Raw genomic sequence first — 27,670 nt, 5'->3', positions numbered from 1 at the left:
CACAGTGACAGTGACAAGAACTTTATTAGAGTGTCCTGAGGAACTTGATTGGGGGGAACCGAAGGCTCCTCAATCAAGTTAGTGGCTCCGCCCACGACGGGACAGGGAGGTGGTGACTCTCCCTGTCCCGTCATTCCCAATTACCACCATACTTTTGTTTACTTCCTCACTGCGCTTTTTGGACATCCTGAACGAGCTGTTCAAATCGCACAGATCGCACGCCGCACACACACACACTGCGGTGTGCTTCCATTTCTTTTATTCATTTATTATCATTATTATTATTATTATTTAGCTCACTGCTAACGAGAGAGTTCGTTTCTCTGCAACGCAGAGAGCATGCAGTCAGTCAGCAGACCACTCGCATTACGGCATCGCAGTTGCAAATGCGCATAACAAAACCTTCCACCGTGGACGCACTATAAAAAAAAAAAAAAAAGGGACAGTGAATCCACTGTTGCAGTCATGGCCCCGTCTTGCGTGGCTTGGCGTGTGTGACGCTTCTCTGTCATCACAAAAGCAGTCCTGCACGTATTTTGTTTCTTTTTGACAAATAACCTCGCGTGGCAGCTGCTCGCCTTTCACTGCGGCACTCGACCTCGCCGTTGCGTAGCCTGAAACTAGTGGGGTTGCGTTAGAAAGAACCCTTACGTACTAGGCGATGTACAGGGTGCCTCAAGAATTGCGTTCGAAATTCCTTACGAATAGGAAAGGTGAATGGTTTTATTTCACCAGTATATATATATTTTTTTTGCAGCAGCAACAGACACCTTAACATGGTTAGAGGTAGTAATCGGGCGGGTGATCGCAAAGTTAGAGCAATTTACTTAAAAAGAAAAAGTCAGATGATCTATCCTAATGCGGGACTTCAGAGTCCGCCGTCCTAAGAGTTCATAACCTTGCAGACTTTCAAAAATCTAACGCTGCAAATTTTCACGGAGTAATGAATTCCAGTGAGCTTCAGCCGCAAAACAGAAAGTGTGCACTTGCGAGGTGCCTGTAGGAGACGCCCACGAGTGACGTCAGCGCTCCCGCATCACCGTCGGGCGAGCACGAATGGGCGCCGGTATCAAGCTGCGATCTCCTTCGCAGCGCGCTGACTCAATCGTATGGCTATTTTGGTTCAAATGTTAGCTCAGTATTTTATAAATATAGTTACCTTTAAAGGAGGGCTGACATAACGTTCCTAAAACTTATTTTTGTGCTTTAAATGAAGGTATTCGACCTTGAAATCTTGAAATATTGACAAGCCTCAGAGTGCCCTAAATAATTTACTGTGAATGCATTTCTGTGAACCACTTTCAGCTTCGTTCCCCAGGAGCTGCATGACGCATATGGTGGTGACGTGAGAGGAGGACATCCTCTGCTATGCTGCTACATCGGGGAGCGTAGCGAGCGACACCCATACTCCGAATGTCTTTCACCACCAAGAGGGCTGTTCACCACCTACTATCGCAGAGTTTGCTTTTGCGCTACAATCCTTGGACAGCCAATTAAGAGCCGCTGCAAGCCTGGTCGTTCAGTTTACATACGTCTGGATAGGTGCTGTGACGCTTCAACAATTGATTCAATGGTCCGCACAGCTTTTCTACAAGGCGCGCTTGAATCACCTTGGTATATTTGTTCTTGTATGGAGCAGAAATGTGCGGAGATGAGAGTGCATTTCCGATGGTGCCCAACCATTAGTTTAGGCATGGTAACGAAATAGCAGTTGAAATAACGTATTCTACGTATACAAAAGTGGCGAGCAGCACATCATCAGCTCTTCAGCCATGGCTTAAAAGGTCATGGCTATATATATATATATATATATATATATATATATATATATATATATATAGCACAGAAAGTTAGAGGTACCGCTATGGGAATCAAAACTCAAGAGCAAGCATATATGACGCAATTCGATGTATAACGTGTTCAATACGACCCAGTTCCATTCTAGCTGGTCTGGTGTCAGGACGCATGGTGCTCGCGTGCTGCACTGTTGACTGGGCAGGTTGTGAGGTAGATTCAGCATCCTTTCTTGCCAAAACAGCATTTTATCACAGCTGGTCGTCGACAGTGTTGCCATTTTAGCGATCTTCTCGCTAAATTTAGCGACTTTCTGGTCTGTTTAGCGACAAATGTTTCTGACAGAACAAGTGGTGATATTTTATTGACTTCGAAGTTAAGGAAAATCCTTAAAAATTAACCTGCTAACGCTTAATTATTATTCAAGCTCCAGAAAAAGGCCACCAAAATTGCCTGTACCGCACGTGGACTACGTGACAATGGTGAAGCAACGGTGGTCTGCACTCACGGAGGCCGTAGGCTATGGATAATTGCACCGGGGAAGACAGCTTCAAACTGCGCTACTATAATACGTGTCTTTCTTATTCTTTAGAAAATTTATTAGCAAGGGTCTTAACGACGCTGGGCCCAGTTTCACCAAATAAGTTCGATTAGTGAATGGGCACGTGCTTAGAAGTAAATTAAATAATCAAAATATCACAATAAATTTAAATCTTGTAGTGGTATCTGGAACGTAGCAGGTGAATAATAAGGACATGTGGACATGTGGACATGTGAACATGTGAAATACGTATACATATCGGAGCGGCTGGGCTTGATTCACGCGAATCAACGCACTACCTCCGTTTCTCAAGGCTACTAGAGAAGTCACTGCTGCACGAAGCATTCAAGTGGATCAAGGAACGGCAACGTAGTGTCTGACCTATACGAGTTCGCGTAATTTTTATCGCCATTTTAACACGATCAATTAAGATCGTGTCGCGCAATCTATTTCTCCATTTACGAGCGCCTAAAGCTATAAAGTTTGCGAATTACGTAGACAGATTAAGTGCACCTTTCTGATGGGGGAATCGGATTACCGATTATCTTTTGAAGCGTGTCGAGTTTTTAATCTTATAATCTGAAAGTAAAAGCCTGATTTCAGCTGTCATCATGCACAGTTTTCTAAATTCAATAATAAGTGAAGTCCTCTACAACATCCTAATAAATTCAGTCTCTATTCCTCACCTGCGAAGATGCTAGAAGAATGTTCGTACGTTCTTTTAGATGAGTTTAGCCTATATTCCTAAATTCCTATATTCCAAGCGCGATGTTAGCCCACATTCTATATTGTAAGTGTTCCAGGAAGCCTACATTACATTACAATCACTCCATAGTTTTAGCGACAATTTTAGCGACTTTGGAGCAATACTTAGTGAAAATATAGCGACTTACTTGCCTCAGTTTACCGATATGCTCAAAAAAAAAAAAAAGAAGAGAAAGAGAGAGAGAGAGGGACCAACACTGGACTCGCCAAAGTTTTGCGAGACGTCCTGGGCATTCGCTGGTCACCAAAGTCGTGAACCCCCCGCCATTTTTCAGACCTACTAAATGGACTTTAGAAGGATGGATATACATCTCACGGTTTCAGGCTGTTCGTAGGGAATTAAGGACTCTCTTTGAGCCTTCGTGAGAATCTCAAGCCAAAATGTACTGCTTTAGCGCAGGCCGACTGTGCTACGCCGTAAATTCTTTTTCTGCGAGAACTAGAAAAAAAAAAGGCAATTTTAGTGTCTTATTTTTCTTTTTGTTTTCTATTTTCCGTTTCTCATGCTTTCTTTAGTTTAGCTAACATCTTCTGTGATGGATTTATCCGTGATCTAACATCAAAACAATATTTTTACGTAGTTTACTTGTTTATGGGACTAACTTTTACTCCCCTGATGACTGCATCTTTCATGGAGTACGAAATAATCGAATGCAGCGATGCGGTTGTAACAGATCATAAAAGTACAGGTAACCACGCTACGTAGAACATACGAGATGCGACAATTAATACGCCCGGCAACAGGACACCCGGTGCAACGAGACATCCAACGATCAACCCTATTAGTATAACTATATAACCACGCTGTGAGTGGCGTGACTCGTCCGGAGAGCAGCTGTATCTTTTTCTAGAAATTAAGACCAATTAGCTCGTGCAAATGAGGTTGACTTGCCGGCCCTTTAGTGCATCGCTGGTGAAGCTGCATGATTTTTTCGCTTTCCAGTATAGAAACAACTTCCCTTAAACTCAAGAGCAACCTGCAGGACTAACAAGAAAAGAAAATCAGTCTTAAAATCAAGGAATCTCTATTTTTTTCTGTCGGAAGAAATTTTATCTAGTAAAAATATCCCGTGTTTTCTTTGTCAGATATTCTTTCGCAGTGTAGAAGTAGTACCAGTGCTCTATAACCGGCAAGTCCCATTGAGCCAGTTGTACTGAACTCATCAAGCACAGTAACACAAGCAAAGACTCGCGGCGGCGTCTAAACCACAAACAGCTGTCAGCGTTTGCATCTTGCACGGTGAGATGATTTAGATAGAAGCGCACGGTGCCCGTGTGACCTAGTATTTTGTGATCGAGCCTGTGGCATTACCGCTGCAAAGACGCGTCGGTAGAGACTAATTTCTGTTAAGGTAACATGCGTAGCGCACTACCATACGACATGTAGTAATATGATAATAGGGCCGAGTTCATGTACATTCCTTCCGGTCACCGCGACATACTTTCAAGAATGTTTTGTCGAACCGCAGTCATACAATAGGGAATGATGCTGCTGATGATGATGATGACGATTCATAGGCATCCTGTTCGAAACGGGGCGTTAACCAGTACTCCAATAGCCTGTTTGATTTAATCAGGTATGCTACACGTCTTTCATTCTAGCACTTTTTTTTTGTGTACATCTCCTTATTCTCTCTCTCTCTTAGAACTTCTCTGCCTTGTACTGCTACCTATGCCGGTACATGATCTGGTCGTATCAATCTCTTCCCTGCTTCTTTTTTCCACCAATACTCTAAACGTCTCCTGTTTATCTCGACTGTTGACCGGTTGAAGCTTCCGTCCACTTTAAATCCAAGCGCTTCTGGAAGGCATACGCTGCGTACTGGTCTCGCTGCAGGTGAATCCCTTCGCATTCCATTAGGATGTGCTCAGTGGTCTCCGCATTTTCCCTGCAGCTTACACATGACTCATATAACTGGGAATGTTTACTGCTGTATATTTTTCTCCTTAGTTGTTGTTGTTGTTATGAAACTTTATTTGGCTCTATTTACAGAGGTGTTGCGCGGCTGGCCGCCGGGATTTTCCGTCTTGATGCTTAGGGAATAGCGGCGTGCCTGCTGCCATCTAGCGCTGCTTCCTCGAACAAATATGGAAAAGCGTTAACGGTCGCGGGTGTTTTGAAAATGCGCGCATGCAGTTTCACCGGCAATCTCGACTCATTAGCTTCGAAAGTCTGCACTTGGCAAATGAAAATGATGTAAGGACTTCCCTAACGCATGTCATAACAATGCCCCGTGGAAGTCGCACACAGACTATTAATCTCGTTCGACATAGGTTCCACTAAGTGAAACATACTTTTGGAAATTTCCCGACGTTACGAAGTGGAACCTATGCAATACAAATGCCCTTGCGAGCGAAATTGAGAGAGATAAAAGAAGAGGGAAAGGCAGCGATGTTAACCGAGGACATGCCCAGTTGGCTACTCTACAGGGGGAAAGGAAGAAGAATAGGTAGGAAAAAGAATAAACAGGCGAACACAATCGCAGAGAAATGTTCTGTAACAGCCACAAGCATTCGTACAGTCCGTTCGCCTTTGCAAAGTGCAGTAGGGTTTTGTGTGGCCACGGCAGAATGCCAGTGGCCGAGGAACACGGAGCCTTTATTCCTAGAGCGGTCTGTCATCAAAACGGCGGAGTCTAGCTTTGATCGTTGAGCGTCGAAGGATGGACAGTGACACGCAGGGTGGTCTGTCGTCTCGTCACAGCCGTAAAAATTGGACGCCGCAATGTTGGCCATTCCTGCATACAAATGGATGTGCGTTTGTAAATGCGACGCCAAACCACACGCGACACGTTAAAAGTGTTAAATATATCCGCTGCTGTAGAAGCAAATCGTAGAGCTACGCGCACGCGGCTACAACCAGACAACGTTGGGTCCAGCAGGGCGCTGTGCAGGGAGCAGCACAAGCCGTAGCTCGCCGTCGAGGCCGGGCGGACAGATCACATCGTTCTCGTGAAAATGACGCCGAGAGTCTTCGCCGCGAAGCGAAGACTCCGTAGTGCGTGCTGCCGAAAATGTAGCCGCTCCAACAGCTTATACACTGTGGCTGTGCCGAGTGTGCCGCGCTGGCCTGCGACTTTATTCCACGTAAGTTTCACTAAGTTGGAACATTTTACTTTCATTCCACTACGTGGAGCATATTTGCAAAAACATGTTTTGCTTATTTAGTCAACCTTTCATGGAACAAAATTCAGAGTGTGACCCTGCCGATAACATTGTTCCTGTCTTTGTTGTACGAAGCTATACGCTGGGAATCCGTATACTGTCCCGAATTTCACTAAATGCGTGACATATATTTGCAAACGTGTACCACTTACTTGGGTGAACTTATGTGGAACAGGATTAACAGTGTACAACTGTCGCACTGAAATATAAGATTCTCTAGTTCATTCCACGCGCTGAGCATGTGACTGTTGGCGGTCTGTTTTCTTCAGCGGTACGCTCGTTGCTTCTCGCAAAAACAAGACGCGCGTGTTTATTTTTACCGTGGCGCATATATGTGTTGGCCCTTTCTTCAGGAGGAGGAGAGCCAGTCCGCGAACGCCAGGTGGGACTTGGCCACGATTTGGGACCTGCCGTTGGCGCACACCAGGCTGCCGTCGGCCCTGAGTACCACCAGCGTTGGTATGGCGGCGATCTTGTACCGGGCCTTGAGAGCGCTATCAGAGAGAGAGAGAGAGAGAGAGAGAGAGAGATTTTAAAACCAAATTGCAAGAGACTGCAAACCACCAGCTGTCCCAGCTAGATGTTGCCAAGAATAATAATAATAATAATAGAAGTAATGGCAGGCTTTACGCCAACGGTGACTTCTGTATTTTGATGGGCGTTGCTCATATGCTAGTCATGAGAATGTTTTTTTTTTCATAAATAATTACTTAAGCTTAAACAGCAAACATTTAATTAAGTTACTTGATGGGTAACACGAACGTTGTGGAGGATGTCGCGAAATCACCGATGACAGCATTTAAAGCAAGCTAGGTTTTGCGTGGTCCTTTTCATTTCGCCCAAAAAAGAATAAATTCAGCACGACTACTAAATGTATGTTGTGCTCGCTAAAAGGCCGCCTAAAGATCATAACAACAGCTAAATCAAACATGCAGGCTTCCCATTTAACCTAAGCTTAACAATCTTAGCAGAATCTGTAACGAGCTGAGCACTATCTTTAAGAATTGCCGGTTGCAGATGGCACAATATGCTCCTTGAGCTGGATCGCTCGAAGAGGCGTACATTAGTTGCCCGAGAAATCGACATGCGTATTTAACTAATCAACAAATTTGCGCTGATTAACTGTGATCCGACCGTTTTCTTTAGGCGCAGACTGCAACGGATTATTTGAAGCTGGTGAGTTCTCAAGACAAAACCACTTGGAACAAAATTTCAACCTTGCGTCAGTTGCAGATAAGCTCTTTCAGCAGCAAAAAGTGCACCGTTATTCCACTTACATTTCGACCATAATGCAATACTGCACACATTTATCTGAAGCACCCATGCATGTTCTCGCCGAACTTGGGCATCTCAAAACTGGAGCCAGCCTGAGATTTCCTTCTCAGTGGATATGACTTTCAAACTCACCGGCCCTAATTTGGCTTTAATTAGTGAAACCTTCTGGATAAGTCAATTACGCACTTTTATTCCTGCAAATAAGACCTGCCTCTTAGTAGTTCAGATCGGCGAGTTAATTTAAGCAAATGCCACCGGTGATCAAACGAAATTTAGGATTAACAAAACACGTGGAACATTATCTTTCGAAGGTAAACGGTTTGACAGAATCATCTGTTTCGTTGGGATCATAAGTAGGAATCTGTGAACGTCTCACACCAAATCGTGGATTTATTAAAACCCGAAGTTTCGGAGGCGATTTGGCTGCTTCCTCAAAGTTAAGTTAAACGCTGATGGAGGTGGGGTGCGGCTAGCTATTATAAAATACTTTCAAAAAGTTGCACTCCGTTGCCCTTATCCACCATTAACTTCTGAGGAAGGAGCCGAGTTGGCTACGAAGCGTCGCGTTTTAATAGATCTACTATTTGGTATGCGATGTTCACAAATTCTTATAGTTGTCTTTGAAACGGCTGTGTTCACATAAGGACAGACTAAGGAGGCTTCCGACTATTTTTATTTTTCAGCAAAATATTTATATAAGGTGGGAAAATGTCTCTGTTGAAAGGAATGAATCTTCGTTTTACAAAAATTAGTACGAAAAGGCGCAACAGAGTGTTTATATTTTACAGTTTAGAAGGCATATAACTTTAACGAATTGAACCTCGCCTAATTTTTTCGGTAGATCTACAACACCAGCGCTGCCCCACAGGAAGCGGAATTTGTGTCATCGACAGTATGTTTTTGAAATATTGCCGAACTTTGTTTTTTCAGCAACTGCCTCTGACTGAGGGCTTTTGTGTGTGAGTGTGCGTGTACTGTGTATGTGTAGGGGGGGGGGGGGCATTTCAGCTAAGGCGATGAAGCTGCAAAATATTTCTGACAAATCTTCAAAAGTTTCTCGTAAACTGAAAAAAAAGTATTTAACTAAACCACGTATTTATTTCGTCATAAAATCCGAGAGATGTCAAAATTGCAAAATATAGCGAAAATTGGAACATTTTAGAGAGATATTAAAGACAATAATTATTGCCGATATTTATGAATATTTTACAGAATGCCCGCTCAGGGCTGGCAAATTAGTTACTACAAAAACATGTCGCATTGTTTTACTTCAAGTGAAAAAATTGAGCCTACCTACGGTCATCCCAACGATGCTTCTCGTTCTTTAAATAAAATGATAACCACAATCGTGTTGAATTAGGATATGTTTAGTTTCGCTGTAGTAAAGAAGAGTGACCCATACAGTGTCTCTCTTGCCTCTCTTTAGCCATGAAAGGAGTTGAGCTTGAGTTTTCCGGGCTTCTGCATCCGTGTTCCTATTATATGGCACGCTGAGGTAGCAAGCACGTGAGAGTGCGTACAGCAAGTTCTTTTAAGACTAGTCCGGGGAACCTATCTCTGGCATTGATATCTAATTACATCTCATATCTGAGATGCCCTCCGTGAACGTGAACGACTGGACCAGACTAGTGCGAAAGCGCGGTGATGCCACTGCAGTGGATGAGCCAGCTGGGTATGTTCAGATGAGGACAGTCGCAAAACAGACCCCGAGTGTTCTTTCATCATCGCTTTAACCTTTACATTAAGCGTAAAAATCCTTCCACAGAGCCGTACTGCGACTGCTTTTGCAACACGCATTTCTTGCACACACACACACGAAATTTTAACTGACACAAAGTGCAAAAATCTCGTTATCGAGTCGCAAAACGTTGCAAACTTTAAATGCGCGGTATAGAGAACACAACATTCTACATGTTAAACATCTTTTCTATACCACCTCTCATGCGGAATTAAGGCAAACTGAATTTAATTAATCTAAATGCATTTTAAAATTTGATTATCGTGGCCAAATGCTACTAGTGGTGTAGATTTACTGAACGAATATTGGCGGCGTACAATGCGTTAGTTTTTTTTTATAGAGTGATCTGCCTTCGAATTTGTAATATCTGCAAATCGTGAAAATTCTCTTTTCCACCTTTAGTGGAAAGAATTTTTTGAAGAAATCCGTGCCAAGTTTGGAAAAACTAAGGTTGATTCCTTTCTACACAGGCATTTTCCCACCTCGTATAAAATTTCGCCGAAAACTAAAAACAGTCGTGACCATCCTTGTCTGTTCTTATCCGAACACACCCTAACGGCAATAAATTGGCGGTAAACGACAAAAAAGCGCCAGATAGCGTCCTCCTTTTTCGCAAGGACCACCGTCGTTGGCCTACAGTCTTGACGACTGTAAGGCATGGCAGTCTGTAAGGCTTTTGTCTAATTGCGTCCACCCTGTTACGTGTTCTAGACGCTGGAATTGATGGCTGCAAAAAAAAAAAAAAGCACAAAGCTTACAAGTGCTTCGACAGAAGGCCCACGAGGACAGGACGCTTACCGGTGCTGATCGACTTACAGCTACCATTGTTTTAACCGCTGATAAAATTTACCCGCAAATAAAATGCGTCGCGCGAGCAGCCACTGTTGTGTGGCCTATCAATAGATAAAAAATTAAATTCTGGGGCTTTATAGGCCGCAACCACGATCTGATTATGAGGCATGCCGTAGTGTGTGTGTGGGGGGGGGGGGGGGGGGGGGAGGGGAAGGAGGGCGCTGGATTAACTTTTACCACCCGGGAATCATTGACGTGCACCACATACACGGCAAAGGGGCTTTTTTTTGCATTTCGCCGCCGTCGTAATAGGGTCGCCACAGCTGGGATTTGATGCCGTGACCTCGTGCTTGGCACCGCAACACCATAGCCGCCAAGCCGCTACAAGGTGGGTCATGTCGCCTACGAAGACTCACTAAGTGGCTTGCTGTTTTCCACAACAAGCGCCTCTCGTTAGCAATGCGTCCGCCGAAGTGAGCTCAGTACTCACAACTGCAGGTTGTCACCGTAGGGAAGCGCAGGCCAGTTTTCGTGGGTGCTGTTCAGGAAGGCGTTCATTTCGTCCTCGTTTCGGTCCGAGGACACGTACACTACCTGCGTCAACAAATCTGAACATGCCCTTTCTTGCCATCTCCTGGCTCGGGCCACCGCATTGGTGATTGTGTGTAAGAGTCAGTGTCAAGACTTGTGTAAAAGGGACACTAATAAAAAAAAATACCTGAATAGCTTTAAAGTTGTGAAGTATTTGCTCAAATATCTGTTGTTCATTATTTTGCAGTAACCGGTTGATGGTTATAAGAGAAAAACATGAAGGTCAATGTTTCATTATTCTTTTATTTCGGGCCTAGACCCAGTGCTGCTATGGCCAGTGTGACGTCTTGAACTTCAAAGTATCTTCTTGTATTTGGACTGTTGTGGGACATTAAGTGTCCCATTAAGTGTCCTCGAAACTCTTTAGGTTCAGTCTTAGGCTTCTACGATGAAGCCTGTCTTTACCGAAAAAAAAAATAATAAACTGGGCCCGAGAAGATGCAGTCCAACTCCATCACGTCATGGAGAGCTGGTGCGAAAATTTCACGGCGGTGTCGCCACCATTCCTTACCTTTAGTGTATGCCTATATATTGCGACAGAAATTATGTCGACACTCCAGACGAATTTCCACCGACGGCGTCACCGGGGCCGTGATGTTCCGTGCACAACATACGTCATTGAGCGAAGTCTGTGAAGGGTCTGGGATCAGCTGAACACTGCGCTTGGATTTCTTTGATTTTAACTATGGGTTTGCTCTCAGCGGAAAATGTCATTGACGTATGCCTTCTGAGAGTTAATTTGCATACATTTATAGCCCAGGTTGACAGATGAGACAGTTGGCGAAAATTCATTTCGCATGCAGTGCAAAAGGAACGTAAGCGAATTCAAAAGCATATTTCAGAACTGGCAATTTTAGTGATAAGGACGAACACAAAAAGCCAACTTGCGGGGAATACATGGCGATGATATGCTGTGTTTAGAGGGACAGTTAAGGAAAACATTAAACCAGTTAAAGGAGTACCGACATTACATTTTTGACTATTCATGTTTTGCTTTAGATGAAGGTCGTAGACATCGAAACGTTAGAAAATATAGTGAGAAGTCTCATAGCGCCGTTAATAATTTCATATAATAACTTTTCTGCAGCCAGTCACGACAGTATGTGGTCACGTGGGAGCAGGGCATTGCGACATGTTGACGCTCGCTCCGGTTCACTCCTTCACCTCGTATGGTATACTACATCGGCTCTCGCAATGAGTAGCAGCATACGAGGCGACTGAGCGAGCCGGAGCGACTGTGAAAACGTGGCAATGTCCTGCTCCCACGGGACGACGTTCTGTGTCGTGACGTGATGACACAGCATCCTCCTGGGGAAGCGAAACCGAAACTGGCTGTAGACGTCTAGGACCTTCACTTAATGAAAAAAAAAATAATCAACAGTGGAAAATATAATGTCAGTACTCCTTTAAGACCAATAAAATTGCATTTCAAAACAATATTTTCGTTAATTTCGCGGTATTAGTTTGTTTAGAAGAGCAAAACAATATTTTCGTTAATTTCGCGGTATTAGTTTGTTTAGAAGAGAAAAGAGGGTCACAGTACCGATATCTAAATGTCGCGCCGGAACTGTACCTTCAGAACGTCACTGTGACGTCACGGAATTGAAATCGTTTTTTCGTATCGGGGTTTTTGTGGCTCGGTGAAACGTTCTTGAATCTTGCAAAATTCAGTCTTTAGCTTCTCTAAAATACAATGTACTATTCCCCATCTCTTTACCGGTAAAAAAGAAAGAATACTCACTAGGCCCTAGCCGTAAAAGAATCCATGACGTCACGGCGATATGGTGCAGGCACTTCGCGGTGGTGTCGCCACCGGTGATTCACTCTTGCGTCCATTCTGGCTCACCGTGCCTTCTCTTATGGTAAGAGCAGCCTTTCTTTTTGCATTGTAGCAGGGTAACTTATTCGTATAGCTCAAGCTATCTTTTGTTTAAATTTTCTTGAACTATTTTACGCACTTGCACTAATCGCGCCGCTGTATAGTCTCGCTCCTATGTAGTTCTATAGCGCGTCGTTGATACCTCGACGGGCAGTCCTTGGCTCTTGGCCTCGCGGTAGGCGTCGGCCAGTACTAGCGTGAAGGTCACGCAGGGAGGACACCACTGGGCCGCGAAGTAGAGGCAGATGAGGCGCTTGGAGCGCAGTGCGGCGTCGGCCGTGATGATCGTGCCGTCGCGCCTGACCAGGTACTTGCCCCGGAACGAGTTCATCCGCGCTCATGGGAACGTGTGCACGGGTGAGGGAGAGCGTTCGCTCCACCTGGGTAGAAGGGAGGAGAACAACAGACGAGACAATAAAGGCCACACTAAAGAGCAACGCTAGATTGGATCTGGACGGTTAGGTTACTGCAAACTGCAGTTGTACTTCGGCAGAACTTGGCACCGCTGTCTCTGTAGCACACTTGTAGACTGACGTATCTGCAGCCGGGCGCAAGTGCGTCACGAGCGACCTTGTGCACTCTCGTTTACCAAAGTGACGGTTTCTATACCGGGTATCCCTTACGAACTTACGATTTCGTCCACACTGTGACGCGCTCGCCTTGCGCTCAAAACACCTCAAGTTTTCGGTTAGATACTACAAAAGTTGGCAAAGTCCGCCTGTGATGCTAGGAAGAAATGCGTGAGCGACGTGGTCGAATCGAACCTCTCGTCTACGAGCGCAGCAACAGCCCAACGAGCTCTCTCTCTCTCTCTCTCTCTCTCTCTCTCTCTCTATCTATCTATCTATCTATCTATCTATCTATCTATCTATCTATCTATCTATCTATCTATCTATCTATCTATCTATCTAATCTATCTATCTATCTATCTATCTATCTATCTATCTATCTATCTATCTATCTATCTATCTATCTATCTATCTATCTATCTATCTATCTATCTATCTATCTATCTATCTATCTATCTATCTATCTATCTATCTATCTATCTATCTATCTATCTATCTATCTATCTATCTATCTATCTATCTATCTATCTATCTATCTATCTATCTATCTATCTATCTATCTATCTATCTATCTATCTATCTATCTATCTATCTATCTATCTATCTATCTATCTATCTATCTATCTATCTATCTATCTATCTATCTATCTATCTATCTATCTATCTATCTATCTATCTATCTATCTATCTATCTATCTATCTATCTATCTATCTATCTATCTATCTATCTATCTATCTATCTATCTATCTATCTATCTATCTATCTATCTATCTATCTATCTATCTATCTATCTATCTATCTATCTATCTATCTATCTATCTATCTATCTATCTATCTATCTATCTATCTATCTATCTATCTATCTATCTATCTATCTATCTATCTATCTATCTATCTATCTATCTATCTATCTATCTATCTATCTATCTATCTATCTATCTATCTATCTATCTATCTATCTATCTATCTATCTATCTATCTATCTATCTATCTATCTATCTATCTATTTCGTCGCGATTGCACGCGCCCTTCTCTCGTGCCAAAGTCGCTTTTGGAAACACTTTGCGCGATCGTCACGTGCCACTTTCTCGCATTCTGCCTTCGTGACACTGCCTTTGGTATCGGTCGGCATTTTTTCGTCAGATGGGTACCTATATAGGTGTGTGCAGACCGCATCTAACGTCTCTGTATTAATATCGTATCAAAAGGGGTTTCGACGCACCGAACGTGTTCGTCGGCAACAGCGGACAGCTGATGGTGCTGCGCCAAGGCTTGCGGTGCTCGAGCAATCGCTGCGTCTGCACAGCATAGATCTTTACTGCATCTCAGCTGCATCACGGCCACCGCCACATCGCTTTATTTCATAAGAGACTCTGTAGTATAAGGCATTGCATAAGGGGTGGGCGTATATCACATACAAAGAGGTGTTACCATACGGTTTAAGACCAGTAAGGAAGTTGTTACACCGCCAACAAATTGTGATAAGCAGGTGCCGACAGTGACTTGATGAGGAAGGGCATTCCAGCACGCTTAGAAATGAATCACTGCACCCTAAGAAGGGAATATATGTACAGTGAAGCAGAGTTAAGGGCCCCTACTTAATTTCACAGCACACAACAGTGATCGGCTAGGAGATTGGCTTAGGTCTGTTCATTCGAAACATGCAGCTACCACCTGGGCGGCTGCGCCATGTTGGTTAAGTTTTTTTTTCGTCTTTCTTTTTCTTTCCTGCGGTACGTTAAGATACAGCGCAGCACGTTCTTACATATTCTTGGATTGTAGCTCGAGATGACAGGCACAGAGACTAGAAGAAGACAGGACGAGCGTGTGTGTGTCACTTCGCGCTACGAATGAAGGATATGTTACCGTATCAACTCGCCCAACTTTTTATCCTTTTGCGTTGTTACGTAACCTCTTCTAGGTTTACTCATAGTTTCTCATTCATTATTTCCACAACGGTATCCAGACCACGGGATCATTTGGAAATATTGACTAGTAATATGTTTAAGCTAGAAATTTAAACTAACGTAAATAACATCCGCAATATCCTCCCCAGTTACGAAAAAAAAAAAAAACATTTATTCAACTAGATGTGGGGAATCTCGGGATGTGCTCACCCTTTGTTTAAACACAGGTAAACAACGTTCACAGCACGCGATTTCATCGCTTCTAAATATGTATCAAATGGCTCACTTTGACCTGTTTACTACTAGGTACCGCGAAATTCGCAAGAGGTATACAACATAAGAATGGAGGTATAGAATTATGTCGTACAGTTACGAATGTTGAGACACTTGAACACCTGTTCATTATCACTTTGCTCTTATTATTACTCTCGTTCCGACGTTTGTGTGTCTACACTATTTTCTGTCTATTCTATTACGGTTATTTGTCTTGCACGTGTTTCTATAATAACTGTCTGATGGGTGCATCCGCTGCTCCTGCTGAAAGAAAAAGAGAACGGGGGAGGGGGAGATGCAGGGACTTCGTCAAGCTGCCTGGGACAGCTTCTTTCTGGAGCTTTTTTATCTGCTACTAAACGGATCAAAATAAGCAATTTGATTTGGTGATTCTCGTGGGAGGAGACGCGCAAGCCTCGACATACGCTCAGCATACCAACCGTAGAGAACAAATCGTAGAGACATACACGCAAAACTTCGAAAGCCGTGGCCGCCGCTGTCGACGCTCGCCGCACGTGTCAGAACTTGCCTGCGGCGAGAGGGCACGCTGTATAGCCCTGCCGTTGGCGCAGGTCGTAGGCCGCAGCTCCACCGTCTAGGACCTGGCACGCACCTGCGACGAGGGATGCTTTGGCCCACAGGCTGTGCCCCAACGTGCGTGCTTAAAGCTCTTTATAGGCCGTGTACCTCGTGAAAGTGAACGTGCACGCTATTATTATATATACAAACAGATGTGAGTACGCATTATAAATATTGTGCACATAATAATACAACACATCAATAAGGAGACTGACCTGATCTGACAGGAGATGAGACGAGAGCCGTCGCTAGGGTTCTTCTTCTTCTTCTTCTATATTTGCTAACCTTGTGGCTCTCGGCTTCAACCACAATACTCTTTGTCTTGTCATGTTTGGCCTACTTTCTAGCAAAAATAGATTGCTGCGCTGATTCGACATAATTTTATTTTATTAATTGGAAAATTTCGTGCAAATTTAGACCTTCGTTTCATTCTTTTTCAAGTAATCCTGATTCAGTTCTCTGTTTTTTCTCACCTGTTCAACTTCTTTCCGTTTTGAACATTTGTTTTGTATTTTTCTATGTAGACTGACTGCTCACGTGCTTCTTATTCCTGTCTATTGTTACCATGGTAGTACTATTACTACTGCTTTTTCATGTCTTTTATAGTTTACCGACAGCTTTTTGACCAATCCACCGCTGTGGGCACGAGTTCATGTTTCTTAATAGTTTTGTGAATCGTCTGATTCCGCCATATTCTCACATTTTGTAACGGCGGCATTCTGAGCCAGTCGGCAAGACTGTAGCAGCCCTCTGGGCCAATAGGTGCTTACTAGATGGCAAATTCAAAAATCTGGCGGAATTTGACATTTTTCAAGGTAGCACTGTTGTTGAGCGGGAACACTACAACCTACCGCGTGCTCTGACGCGACGATCACGTGTTAGGCTTATACGTTTGGCTCCTCTCTCACGTTTCCCTCCGGACGCGCTGTACCATCTAGCGGTGCCGCCGTGAAGTTCGATGCCCTACCATTAGACCACGGATTACCCAGTGACGCAAGTTGGTGGAAAAACGGTCAGGGACAGGCACACATAAGTAGATACCGGAAAGTGCGTCAAGTATCCTAAGAATGCTAGTCACTGTAAAGGTCGCTAAATTTAGCGACCAGCACTTGTAAGGGGAATTACTTACATTTGTGTAGGCTTTTCCAAATTCCAAGAATCAAATCATGCACGTGTGTGACGGAGACTGGCATCCCAGTACCTTTTACTGGGCTCTTTAGTCATTAGTGGCAGTGCTAAGCAGCACTACAGAGGGTGAGATAAAAGCAAAGGAAAGGCATCCAAGGACATGCTCCAGCATGTAAGAAAAAATGAAACGAGGTGAGTAAACAGTAAAGCACGACAGATAAGGTAGAGCGCTCTACCTCCCTCCGCGCACCCCTTTAATTTTTCTTACGCGCTGGAGCATGTCCTTGTCTAAATTCAAACTAGACCAAAACTCGCTTCCTTAAAGGAGAGACATCCATATCTATTGAGCGACCGGGCTGAACAAACAGCCGATTATAAGCGGACAAAGATGAAGGAAAATTGGCCACGAGCGCTGGGGATCACGCGCGCGGAGCGAGCGGCTTCAAGAAGACCTCCTGCTGCAAGCGGCGGAACACGGCGTTCTCTGCTGCAAGAAGTTGGGACGAGCCACCGCAGCGAGAAAGCAAAGCCAGTCATGGGCAGGGTGCGGCGCTCCGGAAGCTTCGCGTCGCTGATGCTGCCACTCCGGTTCCGGCCTTCGACAGACCGGGGCTCGCTCAGCGCGACCGACACCCAGATGCAGAACATGGTCGTGTTCGGCTTCGGTCGCTTCCAGAGGTTCGTGCTGCTGTGCGCACAGATCACCGCGTTCGTGGCCTACTCGCAGAGCATCGCCGTAGCCAACGACCTGGAGCCCGTGAACCACTGGTGCCGCCAGGGCAGCGAGTACGCCAACGTGAGCGCCGACGCCTGGAAGGAGCTGTACCTGCCCCGCAGACCGGACGGCCTAGGATACGACAAGTGCCACCGCTACGAGACGCCACTTGCGGCGCCGGTATCTGCTGCCACGGAGGTGCGATATGCAAATCGTCTCGCTAGCACGCACACGCTTTGCTCGCTTTTAGGAGCGGCGCCACGTGGGAGGGTTGACGGCTACTGCATTTCATTGGCGGACGCCGGCGGATATTCGGGGTCGAAGCCGATCCCTTAGCTATCCGCTAAGCAGCCAACCGATCCCACACGATACACGGAAACTATTATTGCATCATAAAGCTTAGAACACCTTAGCTGCATTTAAGACCGTTAACTGCCTTTCTTTCGCTGTTTACGTTCACAACTCAACAACTCACGCAGCTTACTGCGCGAAATTTTATTTTCTTGTATAAACATCAGACAATCCTTTGTTTAGACCAGATATTTAAAAGAACCTTAATTTTCTAAAGGATCGCATAGTTAATTTATGAGCCAACATTGTCGTGTATCATATAAGGTACACCATGCAGTTACGGGTATATTTTGTCGCCATAACGGAAGGACATTAGAATAGCACAAAACCTGCAAAAATATCTGAACCACTAAAGATAACTTGAAAATTTACTGTAGGAAATGGAGCGTATTTCTGGCACTTTCATTTATTACAGGTTTCTGTCAAATTTTATGAGGCACTCCTAGGTTAATTGGTATCACAAATATTGGGGCCGTAATTCTTTCCCGCGCTTTCTCGTATATGAGGTTTAAAGCGAGAGCTTTCCATATCGTTCAAGGGTCTAAAAAAAGCGTTGCCCAATTCGGGTGTCTTAAGTTAGCTTCACCGCGATACAATTAAGTTTAACGGAGAAACATACGTAATGTTCTGCGGTGAAGCATGTCAATGGTATGAAGGGGCCACTGTGACGGAACCTGGTATGTGCTGCCTAATTAGACATGCCTACATGTACATGCCTCCTCGTATTGTGACCTCTCTGATCACAGTACGAGTACCGAGGTGCCGAATAACTCTATTGGTAGCCATTAAAACCTGTTTCGGACGTTTCTGTGGTGATTTAAGCTCTTGTTTTGAGGTTACAGCTGTGGCCCTTGGTGTAGGAAAGTAATATTTCGTTTATTAAGCAATTGTTGATGCGGTTCATGTTTTAAAGCGAATAACATTATCTGCCTCCTTCGCCCGTTTGATGAGTGGTCGGACCCGGCAAGGAAAATGCTCCCTCGTTCTTTCGCTTGTCTGTTCGTTCTAGCTATTCCCTTACATTGACAATCATTGTCGATCGTTGCGGCGCAATTTTATGTGTGCTTAATTATTTTCGTTTCTCATTTTCGTGACGCAAAAATTTTGATTTACCCGCCGTGGAGGCGTAGTGGCTTTGGCGCATTTGCTCCTCCTCTGCGTGGTCTTTCTACGGCTCATTGTTGTCTGCAAGTAGTGGTCTACGTGCTACATAGCGCTCCTAGCACAACCGGGCACTACCTGTACCGACGAGTGGAGCAAGGAGCCGCCGAGTCGATCGCGGCCAGCGAGCGGGCGCTTTGGATGCGCGACCATCGGCGACAAACTCTGTAACCTTGGAAGGCCTTGCGTTTGACCTTGGCTGTGACTAGGCAAGGAAATGCTTTGCATTTGAAATATTCTGCGCGATGGTCGGTTACGATGAGACGTTCCCCGCACTTCGTGCAGGACCCCGCCGCGGTAAACTCGACGCGGCTGGTGGTCGCCTGCGACGCGTGGGACTACGACACGGGCAGCACGGGATTAACCGTGCTGGTCTACTGGAACATCGTGTGCGACCGCTCCTGGTACCGGTACTTGTACCAGGTGGCGTTCATGTGCGGCGGCGCGCTGTCTGTCCCATGCGCGGGCCTGGCGTCCAACCGCTGGGGCCGCCGGCCTGTCATGTGGGTCTCGGTGTGCGCCCTCCTGTGCGCGAGCAGCGCCACCTGTCTGGCGCCCACGCTGATCGTGTTCCTGGCGCTGCGATTCGTTGCCTCGGCGGCCGTCAGCGTGCTGGAGGTGAGACGAGGGGCAATTTTCGATCTTACGAAGTCGGGCTGTTGGAAGACGGGCGCGAATTTCCACATATGCGCAGTGGAGGACCAGCAGGTTATGGAACCGGTACTGAACTAAAAACCGAAAGAAAAAAAGCCTTATTACTGCCCGAACCGGAACTGAATTGGAACGTTTTCTCTACGGAGCAAAACTGAAAAAAAGAAAGAAATGAAATAATGGGTTCAGGTGCGCCACCTTTTCTATAGCTTTTCTTCCATGCATTGCTTGTACCTGTGTATCGGACGAATTAATTGACAACTCCAGGCACTGGGACACTGAATAGAAACCGCATGGATTTCCTTTGGAAACAGGGGGAAGGCGGGAGATGGAAATTCAAGACGATGAGCCAAACCTTTTGCTTCTTTGCTCATCGTCATGGGTTTCTTTGGTACCTTCGGTCTACAATTCTGGTGGATGCCAAGTTATCCCTTTCATGTACTTTCCTCCACCTTGCGAGTTTCCTCAGAATTGATTTCCCATATTCAACTTTGCTACCTCATTTACCCGTCGTCCAGCGGTTTTAGAAGCGGGAGCACCGTTAGTAGGGGTTTCAGCATATCATTGAAGGAGGCAGAGTAGGCGCTACGTTTACGTGACAATATTTTCGTCGCATCCAACGTGTGGACTCGCCAGACTGTGATGCGTGCAAAGTACCTGAGGCAGTGGAGCACGTACTTGCTGCTTGACCCCAGCGTAACTGTGAACCGCATGCATTGGCCTCTTCGTTAGCGTTGATTATACAACACGTCATTGACTGAAAAAAACTTACTGGGCTCTTAGCCAGGCATAATATCAATGAAGCATAATATCAAGGTCTTTCTTTATAATGTCTAGTTAATACAGGCCTGGATCCAAGGCTGTGAACGGGCCTGTCGAACGCGAACTTGTAATAATCGCATCGCAATGTCTAACCTCATCGTCATTCCTCACTATCCTAATTTTCTCCGCTTCTCTTTCCCTCTGAGCAGAGTACCAGGCCACACGACTCTGCGTTTCCTCGATTCACACACCTTCAGTAAAGTTTCGCTTCACATAAAAATTCTAACATTGGTGTTGGATCTGCATAATTCTTTCTTAAATACGGGCCACTTGAAAAGCAACACGCGCAGTCTTTCCGTGCAGCTTAGCAGCAGCGTCGGATTTGTGCACAAACTGTATTTATGCTGTTTTCCTGGAATTAGTGTTTAGTTCAAATGAACTGGAACGTGTTCAAACCGGTTTGAACCATTACGTTTCAACCTGAAGTTGAACTGAAACTAAACCGTTTTGGAACGGAAACTGGAACTAAAGATGTTTCGGCTCGACGCCATTTTGTAGTCCTATTTGAAGCTTCCACTGAAATGAGTCCTAGATAATCAAAAACACCAAGGCTGTTTTCTCACAAAGGCGAATGCCACCATTTTACTCTGCCACCGCATATCTTACTCCGTGCTCGGAACTAAGTACTCACCTAGAATCAAGCAAGAGAAGTTTTACAGCGCAAGCTGTATATGACTAACCTTCCGTAGTTTTCTTTCGGCGTCCGTCGGCGCAGACCTCAATATGCGGAACAGATTAGAATGCTCGCCGTGAACAATAGCGTGACATCAAAGTTATCGCAGTATATAAGCAGCAGAGGTATCGGCGCTAAAAACAGCTGCGTTATTGATGGGACGGACATGTGTAGTTCGTACCCCCCGAAGAACAACATGCGTAAGAGGAGCGCCGGAGGGAACTGCAACGAAAATGCATACGGCGCCGGCGCGATACGACCATCGACGAAGAACGTTCCCGCGATGCTGAACGAAAACGACAATCGCGGCCCGGGTGGGTACCTCCGAACGAGCAACGACGCCAGACTCGCAACGGGAAAAAATGACAACCATTCCACTCTGTGAAGATGGAATGGTAGCGAAAGCACTTTGCTTTTCGTTCGAGAGGTTTGACTGTCATCAGCTTTCGCTGCCATTCCATCTTCACAGAGTGAAATGGTTGCAATTTTTCATTGCGCTTTTTCTGTCGTGAATCGCTATGACAGCACATCGTACATTACTGTTTGCTATGTGACAGTTTAATCGGTTCACCTCGAAAGAACATCCGAGCACAAAGTACTTCATTTTGATTTCAATGCCGGCTTGCCATCGTCTGGTACCTTTTACGGCTGATGCCACTTCTCTGCTCCCTACGGCAGGTATTTTTTCCTTCTCTCCCCTGCACGTCCCTCTGCTGTCATTTCGTTTTTATTGTTTTATTGTTCGCAGTTCACCTGTTCGTCGATAGCATCTGTGGTCGCGCCTTCTTCAGTGGCGTTTGCAAGCTAACAGCACGCCGCGATAGCATCGCTTTTCACGGGTCGACATGAGCAAGAAAGTTCGGTGTGCCAGACTAATTTTTGCTGCTTATGAGGTTTTCGACGTGATCAATTCGTGACTTGTGCGCAGGGAGGCGTGAAATTGTATTACCCGTACATAGGAAAGAGCGAAAAAGGAGTGCCTCGGAAAGCGTAGGAAATGAGACGAGGGAAGCGGAGGCAAAGAGTACGGCGGTACCTTGGGTGCGTTTTAAAGCGAAAGAGTTACTGGCCACGAACTTGCGATTTCGCCGTGGCGGTGCTCCGAGGAGGCACATGACGTCACACCACGTTCCTCGTCACATCGCGTTCCTCGTCGTTGCGCTCGCATCCGCTCGCTTCGCCAGCTGCGTCGCATGCCTGATAACATGTCGGAGGATTGAAAAGGAGAGCTCGCGTGCGCCGCAACCAGAGTTGAGGCGGTAGTATGGACGGCGACAATTCTTATAAGCAGGAGGAGGCCTGGAATCGACATCGGAACGAGACGAAGAGTAAACGAATCGCCCAGGAAACAGACGAACAGCGCGCCGAACGACTGGCTAAACGCTGCAACATAGCTAGATAACCAGACTAACCAGGACTTGCAATCAAGTTTAACCAAGGCTAACCATGCTACGCCTTAGCTTTCGTTACGTATATCCTGGCATAGCCGAGCTAAGCTACTGCCAATTTTTGTTACTTGGACACTAGTTACCCGCAGCAAATGCATTGCAAGATGGGCAAGTCGACACTCCTGTCTATCTTACTCTGTGGTTCTGCCCATGGAGATAAACGCATCTTGATAACGCGCGCAGCTTTTCACCGTGCAGGCTGTACGGAAATATGGCGCCCTCGATGACATCAGGCCACACCCACAGTGTGGGTCAGTTTGCGTCTCTCTCCTAAGTTATGGTTCGCCTACTATCCCAACAGGAAATACCCCGAAGTTGGGCTAGCTTGAGCTCAACATGGCGCAACAGCGCAGGGGATGGTACCACTGAGGCAGGCGGAACACAGAATTGGGTTACTTTGCTTGTGGCCACCATGGTCAATAACGGAGCAGACGATTTGTCTAGACAGTAGGCAGACGGACGGGCGTTCTGTGGGGATTAATGTCGCGCAAGCATACTTCTGCGATTGCCGGCTCATGTACGTTTGGACACGTGCAACTCTGCCTTATATATATATATATATATATATATATATATGTATATATATATATATATATAGCCGTATATATATATATATATATATATATATATATGTATATATATATATATATAGTGTGCGTGTGTGATCACACCTCGTCCAAGACTCTAATTCTTTATTGGTGGTTGGCAACCAGGGGCAATTACGGGTACTGAAACGTCTCTTCATGTCGTTTTTTTTAGTCTTTACTTCTGACAGTGATATAGTAATGACAAGAGATGCGATGGAGGTGCTCATAATGGCAAAGCCTTTAGCGCAATTCAAAAATACAGGGATGTTACAGAGACACAGGACAGATCTGTCACCTCATCCCCTGCGCTGTCACGTCCCTGTCTTTTTGAATTGCGCTAAAGGCTTTGCCATTATGAGTAAACCGTACCCACTAGCTCAAGAATGAGCCTTGATTGAGGTGCCGATGTCCTGACTCTGTTTCGGAGGTGGTGTCCTTCGTGCTGCTCTTCGAGTCGACTCCCACGGGACCCCGAGAGCCCTTCTGCGCGCTCGCCATCTGCTGGCCCATGGTCCTCGCGCCCGTGTTCGTGGTGACGGTCGCGTACATGGGGTTCAACTGGCGCGTGAGCCACGCGGGTCTCACGCTTCCCGCGCTGTTCCTGCTCTGCACGGTGTACGTGACTGAGGAGTCCCCGCACTGGCTCATCGTCAGCCACCGCTTTCGCGAGGCCCGCCGAGTGGCTCTGTGGGCCGCCCGGCTGAACGACGAAGACCCCGACGTCGTGATCGAGCGACTCGAGAAGGTCAAGGAGACGCTAGCGTCCTCCGCGTCAGCTGGAAGCTTGGCGGAAGCGGACGGAGTGGCGTCTGCCAACGCCGTACGGGAAGCGGAACACGCCGCCGGCATGCGCCATACGGCACGGCGAAAGCATTTGGGCTACTTCCGGTCGCGCGCCATGCTGGCCCACTGCTTCGTCGTGTTCGGCTGCTGGTTCATGGTGAACGTGAACTACTATTTCCGCAGCCTGGACGTGCCGCACCTGAACTTTATTAAGTGGGTCGTAATCGCGTGCAACGTGCCGGCCATGACGATCGCCTACTTCATCATCAGGCACCACGGCCGCCTGGCGCCTCTGGTCGTCTTACTGGTGGCCGTGTCGGTCCTGCTGCTCTTCAACACCGTGGTCCGGTTCCTAGGTCTTAACTTCCCGTCACAGCTGGGCCTCATGTGGCGTATGCTGCTCCTCAACATCGCCTATGTCCTGCTCTGCATACACACCGTGTCGCTGTTCCCGACGCAGGTACCCGCGCGCGCAGATTGTCTTGTCTTGTCGCATCGCCGTATTGACCAGTCGTTTATTACAGCTGTGGCGCCCACAGGTGCATTTCTCGCGCACCATGCGTAAAAGAGCATCGCAAGATCTGGCACACATACCCTTGGAGGTGCATTGAAAGCATCATCATTAGCGTAATTTATGTGCACTGCAGGTCGAATGCCTTTCACCTCGAATCACTCTTGCCTTGGATCAGCTGATTGTACCATGTAGTTGCAATTTTCCTAATCTAACCACATCACCGAACCTTCTCACGTCCTCGACTGCTGTTTCCTCCCGCTTTCCTCGGCACTCCTTCTGGTACTATAATTCGCCACTGGTTATCTGCTACGCACTACACGACTTGCCCTACTTCTTCCTCATTTCAACTGGAAAGTCAGCTGCACTCGCTTGCTGCTTAATTCACGCCGCTGTGTCGCCCTCTTTAAACATTACGCCTATCGTTTTTCGCTTTCGATCCATTTCTGTGGTCCTTAGCTTCTCAAGGTTTTTAATGACATTAGAGTAGTAAAATTTGCCGAGATACAAAAAATAAAATGCAAATAGTTGTACAGCCTTGCTTAGCTTGATTACAAAACAAAACGTAAAGTTGTTTTTCAGAAACTCAAATTTGAATACGTTAGAAATAGAATGGCAGTGCATCTATATCGCGATATCGCAGCAATTTACTAGACTTGCAGCATCTCGAAGTATTCAGTATCATGCAAACTGAATAATAAGACAGCTGTGCATTAAAGAAATATCACAAACGCAAGAAAAATGCACAATCAATGGGGAAGCGTTGCCGCATAGCGTAATAGGCTTCATCTTCTGTATTTATTGTATATTTTAGATGATGAAAATACGTCTATGACTCACCGCGGTAGCCTAGTGACTAATGCGTTGCGCTGCTGAGCTCAAGGTCGTGGGGTTGGACCCCTGTCGCGACGGCCGCATTCCGATGGGAAGCGGTACGCAAGAACGCGCGTGCATCGGGATCATTGGGTGCACGTTAAAGAAGCCCGGGTGCTGAAAATTACTTCGGAGCCCCCCACTACGGCGTGCCTCATGATTAGGTCGTGCTTTTGGCGTGTAAAGCGCCACAATTAAAATAAATCTGTTATCCTGTGACCCTTTGACTTTGTTAAGCATTTGTGCCGTTAGGTTCGCATCGTGGCCTTCCCCAGCCACGGCAGGCAAGGCACCATGATGACCGAAGCGTTGCAGGTGGTTTCAGGTCAGCGTAACAATTCCACTTTGAATACATCAGAAATAGAATCGCAGTGCACTTATATAGTGACATCACAACAAATTTATAGACACGTGGCATCTCAATGTACTCATTATTACGCCAGTTGAGTGCATAAGAAACCGCATGACAGTGCGCTTATATCGTGATATCGCAAATCGTTTATAGGCGCACGTTCATAGAAAATGTACGTACATATCAGCTTTCCGTATTTAGTGTAAGCCTTATGTCTAATGCAAATACGTCTACGATCGCACAAACTCCTTAATTTTGTTTCGGACCCGCGGCACCAGGTTCGCAGCGTGGCCTTCTCCTGGGCGTACACATTTGGCCGGCTGGGCGCCATGACGGCCGAGGCGTTCCAGGTCGTCGAGTCGGTGCTGCGCTACGACATGGGCGCGCTGCCCATCGGAGTGGCGGCCTTGAACCTGCTCGTCTTCTCCCTTCTGCTGCTGACGCTGTCCGACAAGACGCTGCTCGACATCGTGACGCGCGTGGACGTGATCAACGCCGCCGGAGCGCCGCCGCCGGTGAAGAAGCGCAAGATCTCGCCGGACTCCTTGTTTCCGAAGCAGTAGAGGGCCTTTGCGTCCTGGACCAACTTTGACACGCCAGACACGACATAGGCAAAACGTTTCGTCTGCGTGGTCAGTAGCCAATGACTGAGTGACTTTGTTTCCAACTCGACTCCTTTCATTGCCATTTACGCGCTTAAAGAAAGTTTATATTGCTGTGTATGGCAACCCTGGAAACTTTTTTTTTTATTCTTCGTGATTTTTGAGTGAAAATGTGTAAACCAAACGTATCGCATCCTTAGCCGAGACACTGCCGCCGAAAGTCAACGTTAATTGTCTAAGTCATATTGTGCTGATCCCCGTCGGCATCTCGGATGGTATTCATAGCGCTTGCTTTCGTCACGTTGCTTTATGCTGTGGCTAGTTCAATTTGCATGCTATACATGAGAGGTCAGGTAACAACCGAACCGCTTTGTTTGAACTTGACTACTTTTCGCTGCCATTGCCGAACAGTTTGTCGCTGTATGTAGGGGGTAACACTGGATACGCTTTTTTTTTCGTTCCCTCGTGGTTTCTGCCCGAACGTTGCTGAACGAAATGTCTATTTACCTGCGACATTACCTTAAATGGTGATGGTGGTGTTAGAGCGCGCTTTCGTCTCGTTAATTTATGGTGTGGCTTGTTGCGCCGCACACGGACATAGCAGCGATTTTCATACTGCAATCGCTGCCTTTGAAGAAGTGCAGTTTTGTTTTAGCCACTCTCCTATTTGAAATGATTAGGCACGAAGCTGGCAGTCTTCTCGCTGGGAGAGAATTAACACGCATGTTAGATTGCTGAAGAGATTTCTGTACCATCTACATGTATAACATTTTTAGTGTCGACAGTTTCTTTTTCACTTTTGCAACATTTATAGCCGAATTTGTTTTTGAACGTGAACATTGTTTGGCAAATATGTTACTAATACTTATAGCCTCGAAGACGTGACTTGCGTGAATGACTATACCCATGATGTGCGTCGGTATCGACATGAGCATATGCCGTTTGGTTTTGGTTAAGGCCCGGGTAAGATTTTCCCTGACGTGACTTGTTATGCAATGATCTTTTTTCTAGTTGATGCTAGAATTGACGAATAAACCGAAGGAAATACCTTAAACTTTTGCGCAGTAAAGTGTAACTGATTGCGATAATGTATCTGCGGGAGCAGACGTTATCGAATCTATTACAAGCGAAACGTACGCTTATA

The 27,670-nt window shown here is 46.0% G+C and overlaps 1 protein-coding gene and 2 long non-coding RNA genes across 3 annotated transcripts in view; 2 read left to right on the top strand and 1 right to left on the bottom strand.

Moving 5' to 3' along the window:
• LOC129386944 (uncharacterized) overlaps positions 1–13,093 on the top strand; it is a 107,334-nt gene extending 94,241 nt beyond the window's left edge. The window contains exons 3-4 of the long non-coding RNA XR_008614286.1: positions 6,619–6,724; positions 12,452–13,093. This is a non-coding gene — a long non-coding RNA (uncharacterized lncRNA). The remainder of the gene's footprint in view (positions 1–6,618; positions 6,725–12,451) is intronic.
• On the bottom strand, positions 5,705–10,819 carry LOC126539392 (uncharacterized). Its single transcript, XR_008614287.1, has 3 exons — positions 10,561–10,819; positions 6,586–6,759; positions 5,705–5,838 (listed from the first exon to the last, which is right to left on the bottom strand). It is a non-coding gene; the product is annotated as an uncharacterized lncRNA (long non-coding RNA).
• A 2,883-nt stretch (positions 13,094–15,976) lies between the features above and the next one.
• On the top strand, positions 15,977–26,487 carry LOC126539625 (solute carrier family 22 member 7-like). The gene is made up of 4 exons (XM_055075328.1): positions 15,977–17,910; positions 19,510–19,842; positions 23,833–24,648; positions 26,203–26,487. The coding sequence occupies exons 1-4, from the start codon at positions 17,386–17,388 to the stop codon at positions 26,485–26,487; spliced, it is 1,959 nt and encodes a 652-aa protein (XP_054931303.1). The 5' UTR covers positions 15,977–17,385.
• The last annotated feature ends 1,183 nt before the right edge of the window (positions 26,488–27,670 follow it).

This window comes from Dermacentor andersoni, chromosome 11, assembly GCF_023375885.2.
Source record: "Dermacentor andersoni chromosome 11, qqDerAnde1_hic_scaffold, whole genome shotgun sequence".
Classification (NCBI taxonomy): domain Eukaryota; kingdom Metazoa; phylum Arthropoda; class Arachnida; order Ixodida; family Ixodidae; genus Dermacentor; species Dermacentor andersoni.
Note: the sequence above shows the minus strand (reverse complement) of the source record. Positions and strands in the feature narration are given on the sequence as shown.

What these genes read in the sequence shown, in the direction of transcription:
- LOC126539625 (XM_055075328.1), top strand. Translation starts at nt 17,386, where the DNA reads ATGAAGGAAAATTGGCCACGAGCGCTGGGGATCACGCGCGCGGAGCGA. An exon ending in CGGTATCTGCTGCCACGGAG is followed by an intron (nt 17,911 to 19,509) that starts GTGCGATATGCA and finishes CACTTCGTGCAG; the next exon opens with GACCCCGCCGCGGTAAACTC. An exon ending in TGTCGCTGTTCCCGACGCAG is followed by an intron (nt 24,649 to 26,202) that starts GTACCCGCGCGC and finishes CCGCGGCACCAG; the next exon opens with GTTCGCAGCGTGGCCTTCTC.